This window comes from Liolophura sinensis, chromosome 1 (assembly GCF_032854445.1).
Source record: "Liolophura sinensis isolate JHLJ2023 chromosome 1, CUHK_Ljap_v2, whole genome shotgun sequence".
In the NCBI taxonomy this organism is placed as follows: domain Eukaryota; kingdom Metazoa; phylum Mollusca; class Polyplacophora; order Chitonida; family Chitonidae; genus Liolophura; species Liolophura sinensis.
Genome location: NC_088295.1, coordinates 67,697,151 through 67,713,155, shown reverse-complemented (window position 1 = coordinate 67,713,155; position 16,005 = coordinate 67,697,151). Strand labels below are relative to the sequence as shown.

The 16,005-nt window shown below is 38.4% G+C and overlaps 1 protein-coding gene across 3 annotated transcripts in view; it reads right to left on the bottom strand.

Annotated features, from left to right (window-relative positions):
- Positions 1 to 16,005, bottom strand: part of LOC135482142 (synaptotagmin-7-like) — a 94,219-nt gene that overhangs the window by 41,504 nt on the left and 36,710 nt on the right. For 2 of the 3 annotated variants that reach the window (XM_064761991.1, XM_064761992.1), the window contains one exon: positions 9,918 to 10,041. In XM_064761991.1, the coding sequence (XP_064618061.1) occupies positions 9,918 to 10,041 (124 nt within the window). Of the gene's footprint in view, positions 1 to 9,917; positions 10,042 to 10,353; positions 10,524 to 16,005 lie in introns of those variants that run through there. The other variant, XM_064761993.1, reaches the window with a different exon arrangement.

Sequence of the window (16,005 nt, the reverse complement as noted above, 5' to 3'; positions counted from 1 at the left end):
CTATTGATTTCAAATGGCAACTTTTTGTTCCAGTGGTAAATTGGTTTGGTTTGGTTTGTCTATGTAAGTGATTTGATGACCTTACTAGAAAGAAAGCCTTCATGGGATTACATATATATATATATATATATATATATATATATATATATATATATATATATATATATATAAACGTTCCCCACAAAACAGAGAGTAATGAACCTGCTTGCCAGCTCATTTATTGGACAAGCCAGCAAGGGCAAAGCACGCAGGCAAAGAGGAAATGGCCGACTGATAAGCTCTTGGGACACCTACCGAATTGAGCCGCATTCCACGCAATTTCACCAGAGAAGGAAAATTGTATCAGACTAAACACCTTGTCTAAACACCTTGAAGGTGGCAACCATATAGTCAGGTTACCCACGTTGCTGAAATTGGCAGCCAGTAATGTTAAGCAGTGAGCTCTAGACACTGTGGCAGCTTGGGGATTCACTGATTAGATTACAGAGGATCTACGTTCAAACCTTTCAAAGAGGATGGCACAGATAGTGTTTATTTGCCTTAACACAGACTGAGTCCTCATTTCTAAGAAACTATCAAATGAGATTCTCTTATAAAGACATGAAAATTGGATAAAAAACAAACAAATAAGATTGTGTAAGATGTTCTCAGTGATATTTTAGTGCTGAACAGCAAGGCAACAACGTCAAGAATAAAAAAAAACACCAAACAAAATAAAAAGAAACTAGAACAGCATGCAGATATACGGCTTCCAAGCGGCCTGTCCACTCTTTAAACTTTCCACTTCCACCATCACAGACCATTCAAATCTATCAGTTCTGTGCTCTTATGAAACTACCCCAGGTTTATCTAATACGAGCAAAAAAATAGACATAATACATTAGACAATAAACTCTTTGAACAAGGGGATTCCATGTCACTTGACATCCTGATCACAAATTTGCTCTTATTTTTTCCCTGCGATGTGTATTTTTTTTGCATATTGCGATCAAAACACAAAAAAGGGCAATTTTCCCCATTTTTGCATGTCATGTGACAGAAAAATGTTACAGGTATAAAGCTGAAAATCAATGTACATAAAGGGCTATATATCTACTGTATGTATGGTGAAAATCATTGACCTTTGTCAAAAAACACAGGACATGCATGCTTTTGAATAATGTATAAAGGCACATTTACCATGTTTGGCACATTTACATATACATGTGCATGCAATATAGTGCAATACAATATATGGACGGCTACGAAGAATATGTATCATGTATATGTTCTCTTAATTATCTGGTTTGCACAGTAGTTGCAATTGGTGTCACCCAGTGCCATTGCACTCCTTCCAGACTTAGTTACAAATATAACAGAGTAGATAGTAAGGGAGGTGCTGGCAAAATTTTCCCTGATTTGACGTAATTACAGAAGGATTTAAATGCTGACCATCTCCCGGCTGTGTGGTATGACGCAGATGTGTCTCGGGCCGATAAACGGCAAAGATGATTGACATTGGGAAATTGACATTAGGCAGATTGCACCAGGACGGTAACAATTGCGCCAGTTAGTCATATCAGAGTTCGATCCCAGCTTAGCAAATATGTCACGGGATTAAAATTTTCTGAACTTAAATATTTCAAGTATGCTGCTTGGCATAGTTTCTGATCACTAATTTGGTCTTTTTTTTTTTCTATGATGCAAAGTTTTGTCACGAAGTCCGCAAAAAAAGTGCAATTTCCCCCCATATTTGGAGGTCATGTGACAGCTACAGCTGTAGAGCTGAAAATGGCTGAGTGCAAAGGGCTATATGTGTAGTGTATGTGTGTGGAAAGTCGTTGAAGTGTCTTAATAAAATTTTTCAGTGCTTGAAAAATTATCCAAAGGCCGATTTACTATATTTTTCACTTTGACGTCCCCATGTTATATAATGCATTTTAAACACATTTATGTCTAGGATGAAAGTAAGAATATTGTAAGCATGCTACCCTACATACTTTGACTTCCTGATCATGAATCTTTTGCTTTTATTTCTTTCCTGCGATGTATAGAATTGCCACAAATTACGATCAAATTGCGAAAAGGCGCAATTTCAGACCATATTTAGCGGCCACGTCACAGAAAACTCTTACATAACTGTGTAAAGCTGAAAATCACTGAGTGTAAAGTGCTATACATGTTCTCTATGTATGCTCAAAAATCGGTGAGCTTTATTAAAAAAAAGAGGGACATGCGTGCCTTCAAATATTGGCCAAAGGTCGATTTACTCTGTTTGGTACATCTGCATACATATGATATACAGTGTACTTACAATGCACTAATGACTACGAAGGATGTAGGCTTTCTGATTAGCTGGTTATGTATCTATACATGGACACCATTAAGGTAGTCTGAAGTGACACCGCAAAGGCCGGCAGTACCAGCTTGTGCCCTGGCATTGCTGCTTTAGCTACTATATTTTTGATGTTTTTTGGTCATAACCAGAAAACTATACAAAAAGTATAAAAATATTTCTTACAGATTTGTAATCTGGACGTCAAGCAGTACAAGACTGTGTTTATTTAATCATTTGGAGCAGTTTTTAGACTTGACCTACTTCTAAGCTAACTTCATTGGTCAGTTACAGCACAACTTGCATATCAAACAGAAAGTTTTTGTACAATGTAGGTACGATGATTCACCTAAAACTTGCAAGTGAAATTTCCTGGAAAGATCATTAGCTGACTTACAGAAAAAAAAAATGGTTTAAGCTGATCAATAAAATTCAAAACAGCTGCTAAATCATGTGACTGGCCAAATAGCACAAAACGTCAAAAGCTGCAATATATGCTGACCATTAAAAATGCAAACATTGTTTTTTCTACCTTTACCAGTTTTGGAGATATTGCAATTTTAGGAGATGACTATGAATAAAAATAACAAGTTTTTAAACGCATTTTAATGGCAAAACTATCAGTCAAAGCTGTGCGGTCGTACCAGTCAAAAATGAAGATCTGTGGTTGATCTATTTACTGACCAATTTTCACCTTCATAGCCATTAAGGTATCTGGTCACATAGGAAAAAACTTGGCGAATATTTATAAAGACTCTGTTTCAGTACCCGAGATTCAGTAATCCAATTGGAGAGCAAACAGAGCAAGTCTGCGGTAACATGTGACACTTGATCTACAGTAGAATGTTTTAACACCATTGACCATAACTCATCAAATCATCTTTTTGTTGATGGAGTTTTTACATGAACCAACTAAAGTACATGAGCTAGACAAGACAGGCATCAAATCAGAGCAACAATAGTTGTTTAGGCCAGGTGGAAGCTGTCAAAACTCGCGAACAAATGAACCTGTATATTTTTTCTTCTTTTTCAATTCACATGCAAGCCCAATGCCTACTACTGTACCATCTGATAAACTGCTCTATATTCCTTAAGCTTGCCACCAATTATAAAATATCTTGTAGTTTAGTCAAAGCTCAAGGAAGTTGATTTGTTATCTGAGACAGCAACTTCTGTAGCCAACAAATTGGTGGATGCCTTTAAATTTCTTCCAGCAGAACCTTGAAACATTTAATGTCTAAATAGATTTGTAGGTTGTAGCTTTTTCTTGGCAAAACTGATAAAGAATCTGTTTCAGTAACCGAGATTCAGTAATCCAATTTGTGAGCAAATAGAGCAAGTCGGCCATAACATGTGACACTTGATCTACAGTAGAATGCTTAAACACCGCTGACCATAACTCATCAAATCATCTTTTTGTTGATGGGGTTTTTAGATGAGCCAACTAAAGCACATTTACATGCCTAACAGAAATTACATTATTCTGAGAAAGAACTGGTGCTATTATATTAGAAGTCACAAATTGATTAAAATCAAACACAAAGTGCAATTCCAATGAGTTGCGGACAACTTGTTTTTGGCTCGCTTCTGTACATGTTCACAGTGATTGTCTTGACTGTCCATCTGACATAATGCACAGGGTAAGTCAGCTATCCGTCTAAGCAGGTGGGTGAAATAGACAGTTAATATTGTTTGGACTCATTTTGAAAAAATGAAATTCAAACAAAATGGCCTAAAGAACAAGAACAGCAGTTTGGTCATCCTATTTAACATTTCTGGTAAACCTTTAACTGTTAGTCATATGAAATCTAGATCTTTTACCTGTCTGTAAACATTCACATATACCTTGTCAAAACAATACAAATGTCTTACCACCATGGTATCCTTGCCAAAGTCCATGGGTAACCTTATAACCAATACTTGATGCCCCGCTCTAGCCTTCTTACTGACAACCAATGAGGATTTACAACTCATAATTGCATGGACTTTACATATCAGGTCATAGCTGAACAAGGCAGCAAGGACGCTTACGTCAGGCAAATTGTCTCCCAGGTTATTAACTCCCAGGTTTGCCAAAGTTAATTAGACTTTGAGGACTTCCAATGGCAATAAAGCCTGTAATGAAGGCATGCCAATCTACATTCCTTAAACCTGTTGCTGCACGTGGCTGTACACTTCTCAACTGACAAGGCCAATTCTACACATAAACTGATGATGGGGATAATGAGACGACCAAGGCTTCAAGAGTGTGTGGTTAAGTCAGACATTATCATCTTCAGCCCTTACCCTTACACTGTACTTCTAACCACATTGTCATATAATCCTGAAGTTTAACACTGACCTTTGCTTGGGTTCAAAAACAGATAATCCCCCCATATTATCCACAGCCAATAGTAATTCCATGGTTACTGTTATTCATAATATCTATGCTTTACTACGTATTCATGGGGGTTAAAAGGATCCATTGAAACCTGCCAGTGAGATTCATTTTTGGTGTGACTGTGTTTGTACGATGTCTAGCAGTGATTAAACTAGAGAACTATGAATAAGGAAAATGATATGTGCTGTCACTTTTAGACCTGAGTAAATCACAGGCGTCAGATAACACTGACAAAGTTTACCACAGGAAAAAAGACCTTGCTCATATGAACAAGTGGCTAATGCAAATGCAACAGTCGATTGAAAAGATGAGGCGAGCGGCACGCTAGGGTGATATTATTCATGCTAAAAGCTTATCTTTCATAACTGTGTGCGAGGTATATTTGACGACCATTCTTGGGCAGCTAAGATCCATTAGGAGTAGTAAAGGCCCAGACTTCAGGGGAATGAGGAGACATTGCAGCCATTGCTGATAGGGCACAGCTGCGGTCAGCCTGGGTTACTATGGGGACCATATTGACATGTTATTGGCAGCGGTAATCAGCTCAAGTCATTATCTGACTACATCCCATTTTGTCAATACCCCTCGAAACCCTTGGCGAGAATCCTTGTTCTCAATCCGCACACTATGACATTTCCTAACACACCCTCTTCACAACATGCCCTCAAACCTGATCACAGCTCACTCTCACCTGGAGTCAGCAACCACCCCCAATGCAAAGACGTGGCAACCATAAATTGAATTCAAAACAGTTTCACTGATACAATGCAAAGCAGCGTAAGGGAAATCAATGTACAAGGACAGGACATGGTCAGGGAATTGATCATTGTCCAAACAAGTTTACCTGCCTCACCAGGAGACACATGTACACACCAGTAATGGCCTTGCTTAGCTATTCCAATGGGTACCAATTGTGCGCCTCTTTTGGCAGACCTATACCTGTTTTCATATGAATACGACTATATGCAGAAATTATTTAAAAGTAATATCTTTAAAGCTTGATCCTTTTCATTTACCAAACGGTATACTGATGATCTACTGGCGTTAAATAATCCCCATATTACTGAAGCGGTGAAGGAAATCTATCCGCCTTCATTGGATTTAAAGGAGACAAGAGATAGTCCTGATGGTACATCTTATTTGGATCTATATCTGTACAAAGACGGACAAGGTCTCCTTTCACGCCGCCTTTACGACAAAATGGATAATTTCAATTTTGATATTGTAAATTATCCTTATTTAGATAGCAATATACCAAAGGGTCCTGCATATGGCGTATACATATCTCGCCTTGTAGCATTTGTCAGGTCTTGCGTTAATTGTGATGACTTTAATCTGCGTCACAAGTTGCAAGTTCAAAAACTAGTTTATCAAGGATACTCCATCAAACGCCTTCATTCTAAGTTTCTCAAATTTTACAATGAGTATAACACTCTTGTTGGCAGGTATGGACAGAGCATTCAGGATCCCTGGTGATCAGCATTGCGATCAACCACATAGACGGCGCTGTTATCCCTATGTACATATCTATCACGTACATGGTATTTAACAACATAGATGGCGCTGGTTGCCTAGTGTAACCGTCTATCTTGTATGTCATGTGTAACATCATAGGTGGCGCCTCTTGTAGCATGAGATCTTTACATATTAACGGGAAAGACATAATCGTCCGTTACTTTTGAATCATAATCTGATCGGTTAGGGTCTGTAAAGCTCGTCCTTTTCAAACTGTATCTAATACCGCTTAACCTGGGGCTAGGGGCCGAAAGGTAGCCATGCTAATTACATCAGCATGATGCCTTTATGAACAGTTGCAATGAAAGCGCGACTGAGATACTTGTTTAGCTGTTATTTGACATGGAACTCATTCACAGACTACGAATTTGAACTCTGATATGGAATTCATGCCTGGAATATTCATTGTCTGCTCGGCATCATTGAAAACTGATGACCTCTTCTCTCTTGTGTGTTACCGGCTTTATTTATTATTTGTATAATTTCTTACATACCTTTGTCTTCGGAAGTTAGTGTTAAATGTTGTTGTGGAAATGGATCTTGCGACTTGGAACGCCCTTTTCGGACTACGAATGGTATAGGAATGTCGGACTTGACGCTTATATTTCTATCCACACCCAACACCACAAAGCTTCATGGTTCGTTCATCAGCAAATTAAAGAGATTCACATGAACAAGTAGAATGCATGCCACCAACCACATACAGCTTCAAATGTTTGAATGCATGCCACCAACTACATACAGCTTCAAATGTCTGAATGCATGCCACCAACTACACGCAGCTTCAAGTCTTTGAATGCATGCAACCAACTACATACAGCTTCAAATGTTTGAATGCATGCCACCAACTACATACAGCTTCAAATGTTTGAACACTACAATCTCAGATATGGTTCAATTTTATTTATGCAACTTTGTTAAAGAAATAAACCATAGCCTTGGCAGTGACTACCTAGATTTAGAAAACAAACCTACACAAATTCAATGTACTGTATGTACTGTAATTCTTCAAGATGTTTTTCGACGCACATTCAGAGGGCATTATTCTGTGTGAACTGATAAAATTATACTTTTTGTGAAGCCCTAAAACTGGCCAATCTAAACAATGTAGCTTTGTCTCCAAAATCAACTCAAAAATGTGTATAAATTGCACTGAAAGTTGCTTCTTCATACGTGAAGAGGTCTAGGAACTAGGGTACACTTACAAGGTGAAGACTGTTGGCAGATTCTACAGATCTTAGGCATGTAACCATCTAAAAATTGTCCCCAGTGGATACTCAAAAGGTCCACAGTATTTTAACCTAATTCTTTTCTTGGATGATGTTCAAAAGGTTTGCACAGGGTACAGCTGCCATTTTCTTTGATCATAAGACTGAACTACATGTATACTTTTACATATTTCGATTAATTATCATTCTTATTTCTTAAGGTCTTTTTTTGGGCATATGTATATTAGGCATCATGCTCTGACTGTAAACCTGGTACCATTCCCTTCCATGCATATCTACATTTTTCTCCAATTAGGACTAAAATCAGTTATCTCTGTCATCAAAGGACACGTTACACATCCTGACAGCTGACAGCAGATTAGTATTCATCTCTGCAGAATCACAAATGATAGGACGTAATTAATACACTGTTCATTAATACTAATGGTCCAATAAGCATTTAAGTTACATGTACTCCCAAAACTGTTCATCCAACATTGCAGGGTATGTATTTTTTAACGTTCAGAAATAATGCGGTCATAAATAAGAAGGAAACTTTACCCTGCTTGTTCAAAGCAGCAATTATATGACGTGAAATACAGGTGCATACAAAAGGTGTCGACAATCACCCTACATGCTTTTAATTTGGATTTATTTGTTCAACTGGCGATAATGCAACGTATATGTAATGAAGAATATTGGAGTTATCGTTAGAGGAGGAAAAAAACATGTGATACTATATTACCAATGAGCATAGATACTAATGGGAAGCCATCAATTCTTAAGATGCAAAACTTGGTTTTCCAACAAGATCAAAATGTCGTACCATAATTTATTTATACAAATCAACCAAGGGTACACAACAAAAATGCAACTCCTTCATGAAAATCCAGAGGAAATTAGTTCCAATAAATTACATATATATCTACTTGATGCATATACATTCTATGTACAGGTCAGGTGCCAGACAAAATCTTGCCTTAAAGTAGCAAGAGTGTTTTCAAAGCTCAGTCTGTCAACGGGCTTTCAATTGCATACCCAATAACCTGTAAAATGTCAGCTGAAATGGAACTCTATTGATCCATCCCGAACTGGGAATATTAGACAATGAAGAATATGCAAATGAAAATGAAAGATAGGCAAATAATGTCGCATTAGCCTTCACAGAGTAACCAACTCATCTTCTCACATAATGTGCCAGTAAAATACTGGAGAAATAAATACATCGATTTTAAATCAATTATTCACCCATCACCCCTCCCAACCCCCCACACCCCCCTGCCCCAGTAATATAGCCTAAGTGATTTGTGCTCACTGTCAGCACTAAACACTTAAAATGGCAGTCACAGTTACCAAATCACCCCATCTAATCACCTATCTAATAGCCTGAAGAGTTTCCTTATATATATATATACATATATATATATGTCTTCTACATATATATACTTCTCTCTCACTAATGCCTTGAGGTCAATGCCTCTGGCTACTATTTTACAGGTTATGTGCCCATAGACATAACCATTAAATCAGCTTAATACAATAATCCTTTTTGGTGTCTCACATTAGATATCTTTTCAAAATATTAGATAGACAATGGGCCATCATCTGAAAACGACCCACGGTGTGAAGCTACTGGGTCGTGTCTCAAAACCTCATTAAGGTTGCTATCTACTCCATGCTCAGGACAATGTGCAGTGAGGGACACAAAAAAAAGACGATAGTGTCTACTGGCGTAGAATACAGATACAGGGTTAATGGTTAAAAACGGCACACTGATACAGCTGGTCTAACTCAATGTGAACACATCAATATAGCTTAGCAAAAGTTTCACGCCTAGCTGCGTCCTCTGGGACTTAAAATTGCCAACAAGAATGTTAGGGTTATGTAGAATACTTACCGACTCCTGAGATCGGGCCATTGCAGCATACTGCTAGCCTGTGTTGAAGCTTCAAAGCGACCTTGATAAGAAAATAAAAACCTAAACAGCCAACCTAAACATAAACTACTCCCTTGTGCAGAAAGGCGCACTGCTCCAGATCAAGCCAGCACCAGGCATAATCTTGTGCGCGATGGCTGATAGATGACCGATATAACTCGTCTGTGAAGAACCTGTTGGTGTCCGTTACTAGATCCCAAGACAGTTAAAAATAGTGATAATAGCTCATGGCATTCCACTACTGGCCTGGGCAGAGAACTCTGTTTCTTCAACACTACATGCACAGCTAATAATTTGCGAGAATTCAACTGGGCGACACTGCATGGGCACCCGAGTATCCTGCATGTAGTGGGCAATCAATAAACGCAGCAATTGAGGAAGCAAATCACAATGAATGAACACTAGGGGCTGGGTTTCAGATCAATAGTGGCCGGATGAAGCGCCCTTGATAATCACTCCTGCTGCAAATCACCTAATCACAACTTGCACTTTACTAACTCGATTTGGTATACCCATTAGTGCTTGTTATTTCGTTACAAGAATCCAAACAGAGCCAAGACTCACCTGAGTTTCTCCTAGTGAATGATACTGATCGGGTGACATCCCCAGCGACTGGTTGAGGGACGTATGCGTAGACACAGACGGCTGGACATGCTCAGTAACAAGCCTCTTCTCTGGACGCTCAAACCTGAAAATTGCCACAAAACAAAAAAAATTACTGATATATTGGCTGCAGTTTAACCATCATCTCTGATTTCTTGTGACAGCTAGCATATACAGATACAGCAGACACCAGTGCAAATCGGAATCAGTACACACATAAATACAGTCCACTGGATTTACGTGTAGATATCAGCCAGCTGAGGATGCCGTCTTGTATGGTTTTCACTCAACACTGCACAACGCAACACCACACAAAATCAAATCAACACAGATCACTGACAACAATCCTTCGATTGGGAAAATGCATGTGCAGAATTACATATGCTAGCTTACTTACAAATAACTGTAGATGAAGTTGCCCATCTCTATGAAGCAGAGCCTTTTCAAACATGCCAAAAATGTTGGCTCAGGCGGGTCGAGCCGGCTGTTTTCTGGTTGCCTGCACGTCTCGGACATACGGAGTCACCACTGTTACACGACACAATCCCAATACATCACCACTTGTTTGACTACAGCCCCAGATGCCCTGCACTCAGCTTTGAAAAACCAAGGTTGTCCCAGAGCACTCTTGTGGGTCGGGGAGCTCAGGTCTGGAGTCCCAGCACACCCACGGTCCAAGCAGATGAGCCTTAGGTGGAGTCAGCTACACCTGTCACACGTCTAGACCAATCAACATGCAAACATCCTGCCTCCACGATTGAAACTCCCCAATCACAATGCTGTGGCAATGACAATCAAGTGGATGAATACTGAATGGTGAACGACAGACACAGAAGGCGTCAACTGTTTAACTTGTGACTTGTTGGGCATACCCCAAACGTAATACAACTCTGAATGGTCTTGAGTAACTGGACACATAACCAGTGTATGTCTTAACCCAACACCTCCATTATATATCCGCCAGTAAAATCATATGATAATTGAGAATTGAAGCGGACACAACAGGAGTGTAGATGAGTGCATGGAGGCCAGAGTATCTCCGCCACTGCCAGCCTATGGCTTTCCTTCTCAATCAATTCCCCCTTTGGTCACAAACCGGATCACTATTCAGCAATTAGCCTGCCGTAAAAATCAACGTGCTTACTCCCTAAAATAAAACATCCAGCAGAAATATCTAGTCAGGATGCAGCTACAGGTGCCTGGGATTCTGTTAGCCATATATTGCTTTTTTTCTGGTCAGGCTCCATAAAATCAATATTGGAGTTTCTAGCATTGAAGCTTTGATTCATCTGAAATCATTTTGATGATGAAAGCTTTAGTTGTCACAGCTTGCTATTAAGCATGGCGGAACTGCCTTCTCCTAACCTCCGGATTTGTCTGGAGATCACACTCGTCCTTGTCTATGTATCCATCCAGTCGTCTGCGCAACAGTTGCTTGTGCCAGACATTTTCTCAAAGAGGGCCATCTTCTGCTGGTAAATTTAAGCCAATCCTGACAGCAGTTGCTTCCAACATAACCCTTGACACACCGGCGGCTTGTTTTACACACAGATACTGTTTCATGCGAGCCAATTTCCATGCCTGATGAATGTTTAATTTTATTGATTCACAAAGCAGTTTCGCAATGAATTCGACTCAAGGCAAACTATACACTGACCTGTTCAAACAATGACAATGAAAACCTATTCAGAGAATGCCGAAACCTCTTTAAAAACAATCTCATAGCTGAGAAATTCTGGTAGTTTGGTCCAAGTGTAAACAGAAGAATAATATGGCAAAAGACACCAGTGATCCAGCGTAAACTTGTATTCAAGATTTGAAGAAAGCACAAATTGACAGAAAGGCCTTTGCAACTTAGAATCTAAGATTCATCATTCATAAATTAAACCAAACGTGACACGTCCAAATATGCACAGTCTTTGTCACTGAGGGTAAAATGTTCATACCTTTGCTTGAGTGAAATGTAAGAAAGCATGAAGTCAATACATAATGAATACAGTTTTTCAGATTCCCTTGTCAATGAAACAAGCAAAAACGTCAAGACCTGATGAAAAACTGCACTGTGCAAATGTATTATTTACCATGCCGGTACTGGTGAATGTTACAAGTACCCCAGGCTGAATGCGAAGTCTAAAACCATATATTACACAGTTCTTAATAATTCAGCTTTGACACTAAGCTCGCTGGCATTCTCCATGACCAACACTTCTATTGCTTAATACACTCTTGAACAATAAAATGGTCAGCAACACTGGAAAAGATGGACTGCTTTCTCTCAGAAAAAAAAAACAACAACAAAAGTTTTGAGCATCCTGATAGACATGTATGCAGAAAGATGTGATATATAATGGGCATACCGTCAACGATTTCAGCCATACTCTATCAACTACCATGCAAGGGTGTATGCAGTAATTATCACACAAGTTCTATTGGTTTATATTTTATGTGTGATCAGTATGAGATGGCACTGATCATGCATGTTCTAATACTTGCAGGTGATATGTCTCTATTGGGTGGGTCAAAGCATTTTGTAACAATGCCCTTACTTTATACTTCATTGCAATGTCAGCATGAGCATATCAATTATGACATAAAAAAGAAAAAAAAAATATACTTACATGTAAATACATTTTGAATGTGTACACAAAATGGTGACTACAACTGAAGCAATGCAATTTTGTGAAGTCTCGTGACCTTGAAGGTGCCATATATCAAAAACAGAAAACAAATGTTGCTCCCATTTAGCAGATAACAGTTAGTCCAAATTACTATAACCACATAATCTGAAAATCTTCTTTTCAACAACAAATGTTGTTCCTGTGGGTTGGGCTTTTATAGTAATTGCCTTTTAATCCCCAGGTAGCCTGAGTAATGGGCTCAATCCCATTGGTCTGGAGACCTGTGCAGCAGATGCGGTGTCCTGTTGTGTGGTCTTACATGAAATTTGCTTGAATTCTACCAATATCATGCCATGGCACACGTGAAAAAGTTTGCTAAAGGTCGGTGGTTTACTTAAGTTTTATCCACACATAAACTGGCTACCACTGTATAACTGAAAATTTTCTTGAAAACAGCATTAAACAACAATCATATAAATCAATAAATGCACATGACCACACGAGACTTGAGCTATTTAATGAAGCACTGCTTTGACATTCAGGCAGATGGTCTGCTGTCAATTAATGGGTCAGCCATAAAACTGAATGTAATGATTTGTGGAGAATTTGATTCATTTACATAACTTCTTTATGCTTAGCTTAAACAATTATACCTGTCAATTTTGCTGCAATCCAGTTCAAAAATGTGCATAAGCTGTCTAGGTTGTAGGATAAATCAATGTGGCATCTGTTGGAATTAATGCGTTTCATGGGAAGATTGGTGTTGTACGGTTTTGTGTTTGCTTGCTCGAGAGCCCATGCTATGGTTACATTTCCCTCTACCAGTAAATCTGGCTGGTAGAAGACCCGAGTCCTCCAATGAAGTTATCCCCCTAAAAACCAGGATGGATAACAAGATTTTCAAAAAAGATACATGTCACTCTCCACAATCTCTTACACACGTAAATTTATCTCATGCAAATATTCGCCACTAACTCAAATGTCCATTTATTTTCTTTCATCTCACCCACTGCAGCCCTTAAAACAAGTACTTATTACAGGACCAAGGTTACACAAAAAAGTCAGTTCCATACAGTGAAAGTTCTTCATCAAACCTCCTCAAGAAGGCGTGCCTCCTGAGGAACAAGCAGTTTCGACCAACACTTAAGGCAAAACATATTGGAATGATGTCAAAAACGTTCTTTTTCTTACACTAGCTGGCATGTGCTTTCATCTCCCAGTTTTTTCTTTTTTTTTTTCAACATTTCTTTCACTGCCTTCTGAGCATCAATGCGAAAGAAAACGTGTTCATATCAGATTCCAATTTTCTTCACAAGGACATTGATACCCAAGAAGTAGTTGTCGATAATCATGACAGAAAAAACGATGCCTGCTTTTCAGGCTTTTACCAAGACAGAGCTAAACTGCCAATTTGTTACTGGAGGGCTAATGGTGTTAGCATTGATTTAAAGGCAGACTGGTTTGTTAATTTCCTTTGTGCTCCAGCTCTTCTAATCTACTTTTACATTAGCCCACTTCCTCAGGATTTAACTGACACTGTAACAAAAAAAATCCTGTAAAGCAGCAGAGCTGAGTAAAACACTCTGAATTAAATTATGGATAGATATACGATTTATCGCTCAGCTAAACAAACATCAGAACAGTTTTGTTAAAAACACTGTTTAAAAGGGGAACACAGTGACTGGTGTTTCACTTCTGATATCTAAAAATGGGTCAACATCAAACAAGGAACATAAACACAAACAAGTATAATGAGCATCAGCTGGGTTCTCTAATATGAATTCTGGAAGGTGTCCTGTATTTAAAAGCGAGCAAACAACAAAAAATATTATAACTGTGAAAGAATGAGCTATTGACAACTTAATGTATCTCATTTCAGGAGCATTTACAAGATGACAAAGTGACTTAGGTACAATCAGTACCCATAATTAGCGCATGTATACGAAATTGTTATCACAACATGTGTACATTTCATCCAATGACTTCGCATATAAAAGTGTCCTCATTTTAGTTACTGTTTGCTGTATGTTGTTAATGAAATTATTTTTACTTTGATGGGGGAGCCCACACACAAGTATCTCAATTTCCATGGTAGAGAGGTAGCCTTCTAGGAGCTGGGGCACTCAATAATACATCTTGTCTTTGCCAACATAACCTGTGTGCAGCTCTAGCCTCAAGCTGTGATTAAAATCCCCCCAGTTTCCTGAACTTTTCCTTGAAAAAACCAATTGTGTTAATACTTTTGCGAAGCTCTTAGCTTCTCTTATAATTTTGGGATAATTATACGTGAACAAAAAATGAAGTAAAAAATAAAATCTCACATTTCTCTACCACCTCACAAAAAATTTCAGATTGAATACTTGAGAAGCAAAGCAGTTCTAGAACATGTTTCTGACTTAAGGAAATCACAGCTTTAACTGAAGTGGGTTAAATATTGCCTGAGTGGATTAAAACCAGATAAGGGCTTTCCAGAAGAGGAAATGGCCTGCTGAAACATGCTGGCAGCTATTAAACACTGGATGATAACACAGTCTGTCACACCATTAAAACTAAAAACTGCATCATACACTGTGTCAACATCTCAGCAAAATCACACAAGGTGCCCTTACACAATTCAGCAATATTACACAGGGTGCCCATATACAATTCTACAATATTACACAGGCTGCCCATATACAATTCTACAATATTACACAGGGTGCCCATATACAATTCTACAATATTACACAGGGTGCCCATATACAATTCTACAATATTACACAGGGTGCCCTTGCACAATTCAACAATATCACATAGATTGCCCACATACAATTTTACAATATCATGCATTTCTGACTTCACAATTTCCATCAACATCACACTAGGAATCATTTGACCCAGACTAGCTCCTATCTGTAATTTCTGTGCTTCCACGTTTTGTATACTCCTACTCTTTTGGAATTTTTTAATTTTTTTTTTAATGTACAATACAGGCTCAGCTTTGTACTCAAAATATCGGTATATAGGCTTATATATAGTGAGGAATGAAATAAAAGAGACTCTTCATAATGGTCTGATATTTCACACTCTGACATGTAGCCATGGTCAGGAATTCCTGGTGATGGCTACATACATTATGAGCAGAAATATGTAAAATATTATACCATTAAGACTTCATTATTCAGAGTTACTAGAATTTTGTTTTTAAAAATGGATTTTAATAGAACACTTTAATGTGAGTAGCCGAGACAACAACCTTAAGGGCAAGTGTAAAAGTAAGATAGATGCACTACATAATGATACCTGACATTTAATATCACAATGAGCAGCTGACCTCTGTCCACAAAGGACAGTTTATCAGCAATTATTGTTTAGCTATAAACGAGGTTCAATGAAATCAGTCAAGTATATCCCACCACATGACTGTCCTGTACTTGGAGTGATATTGGATT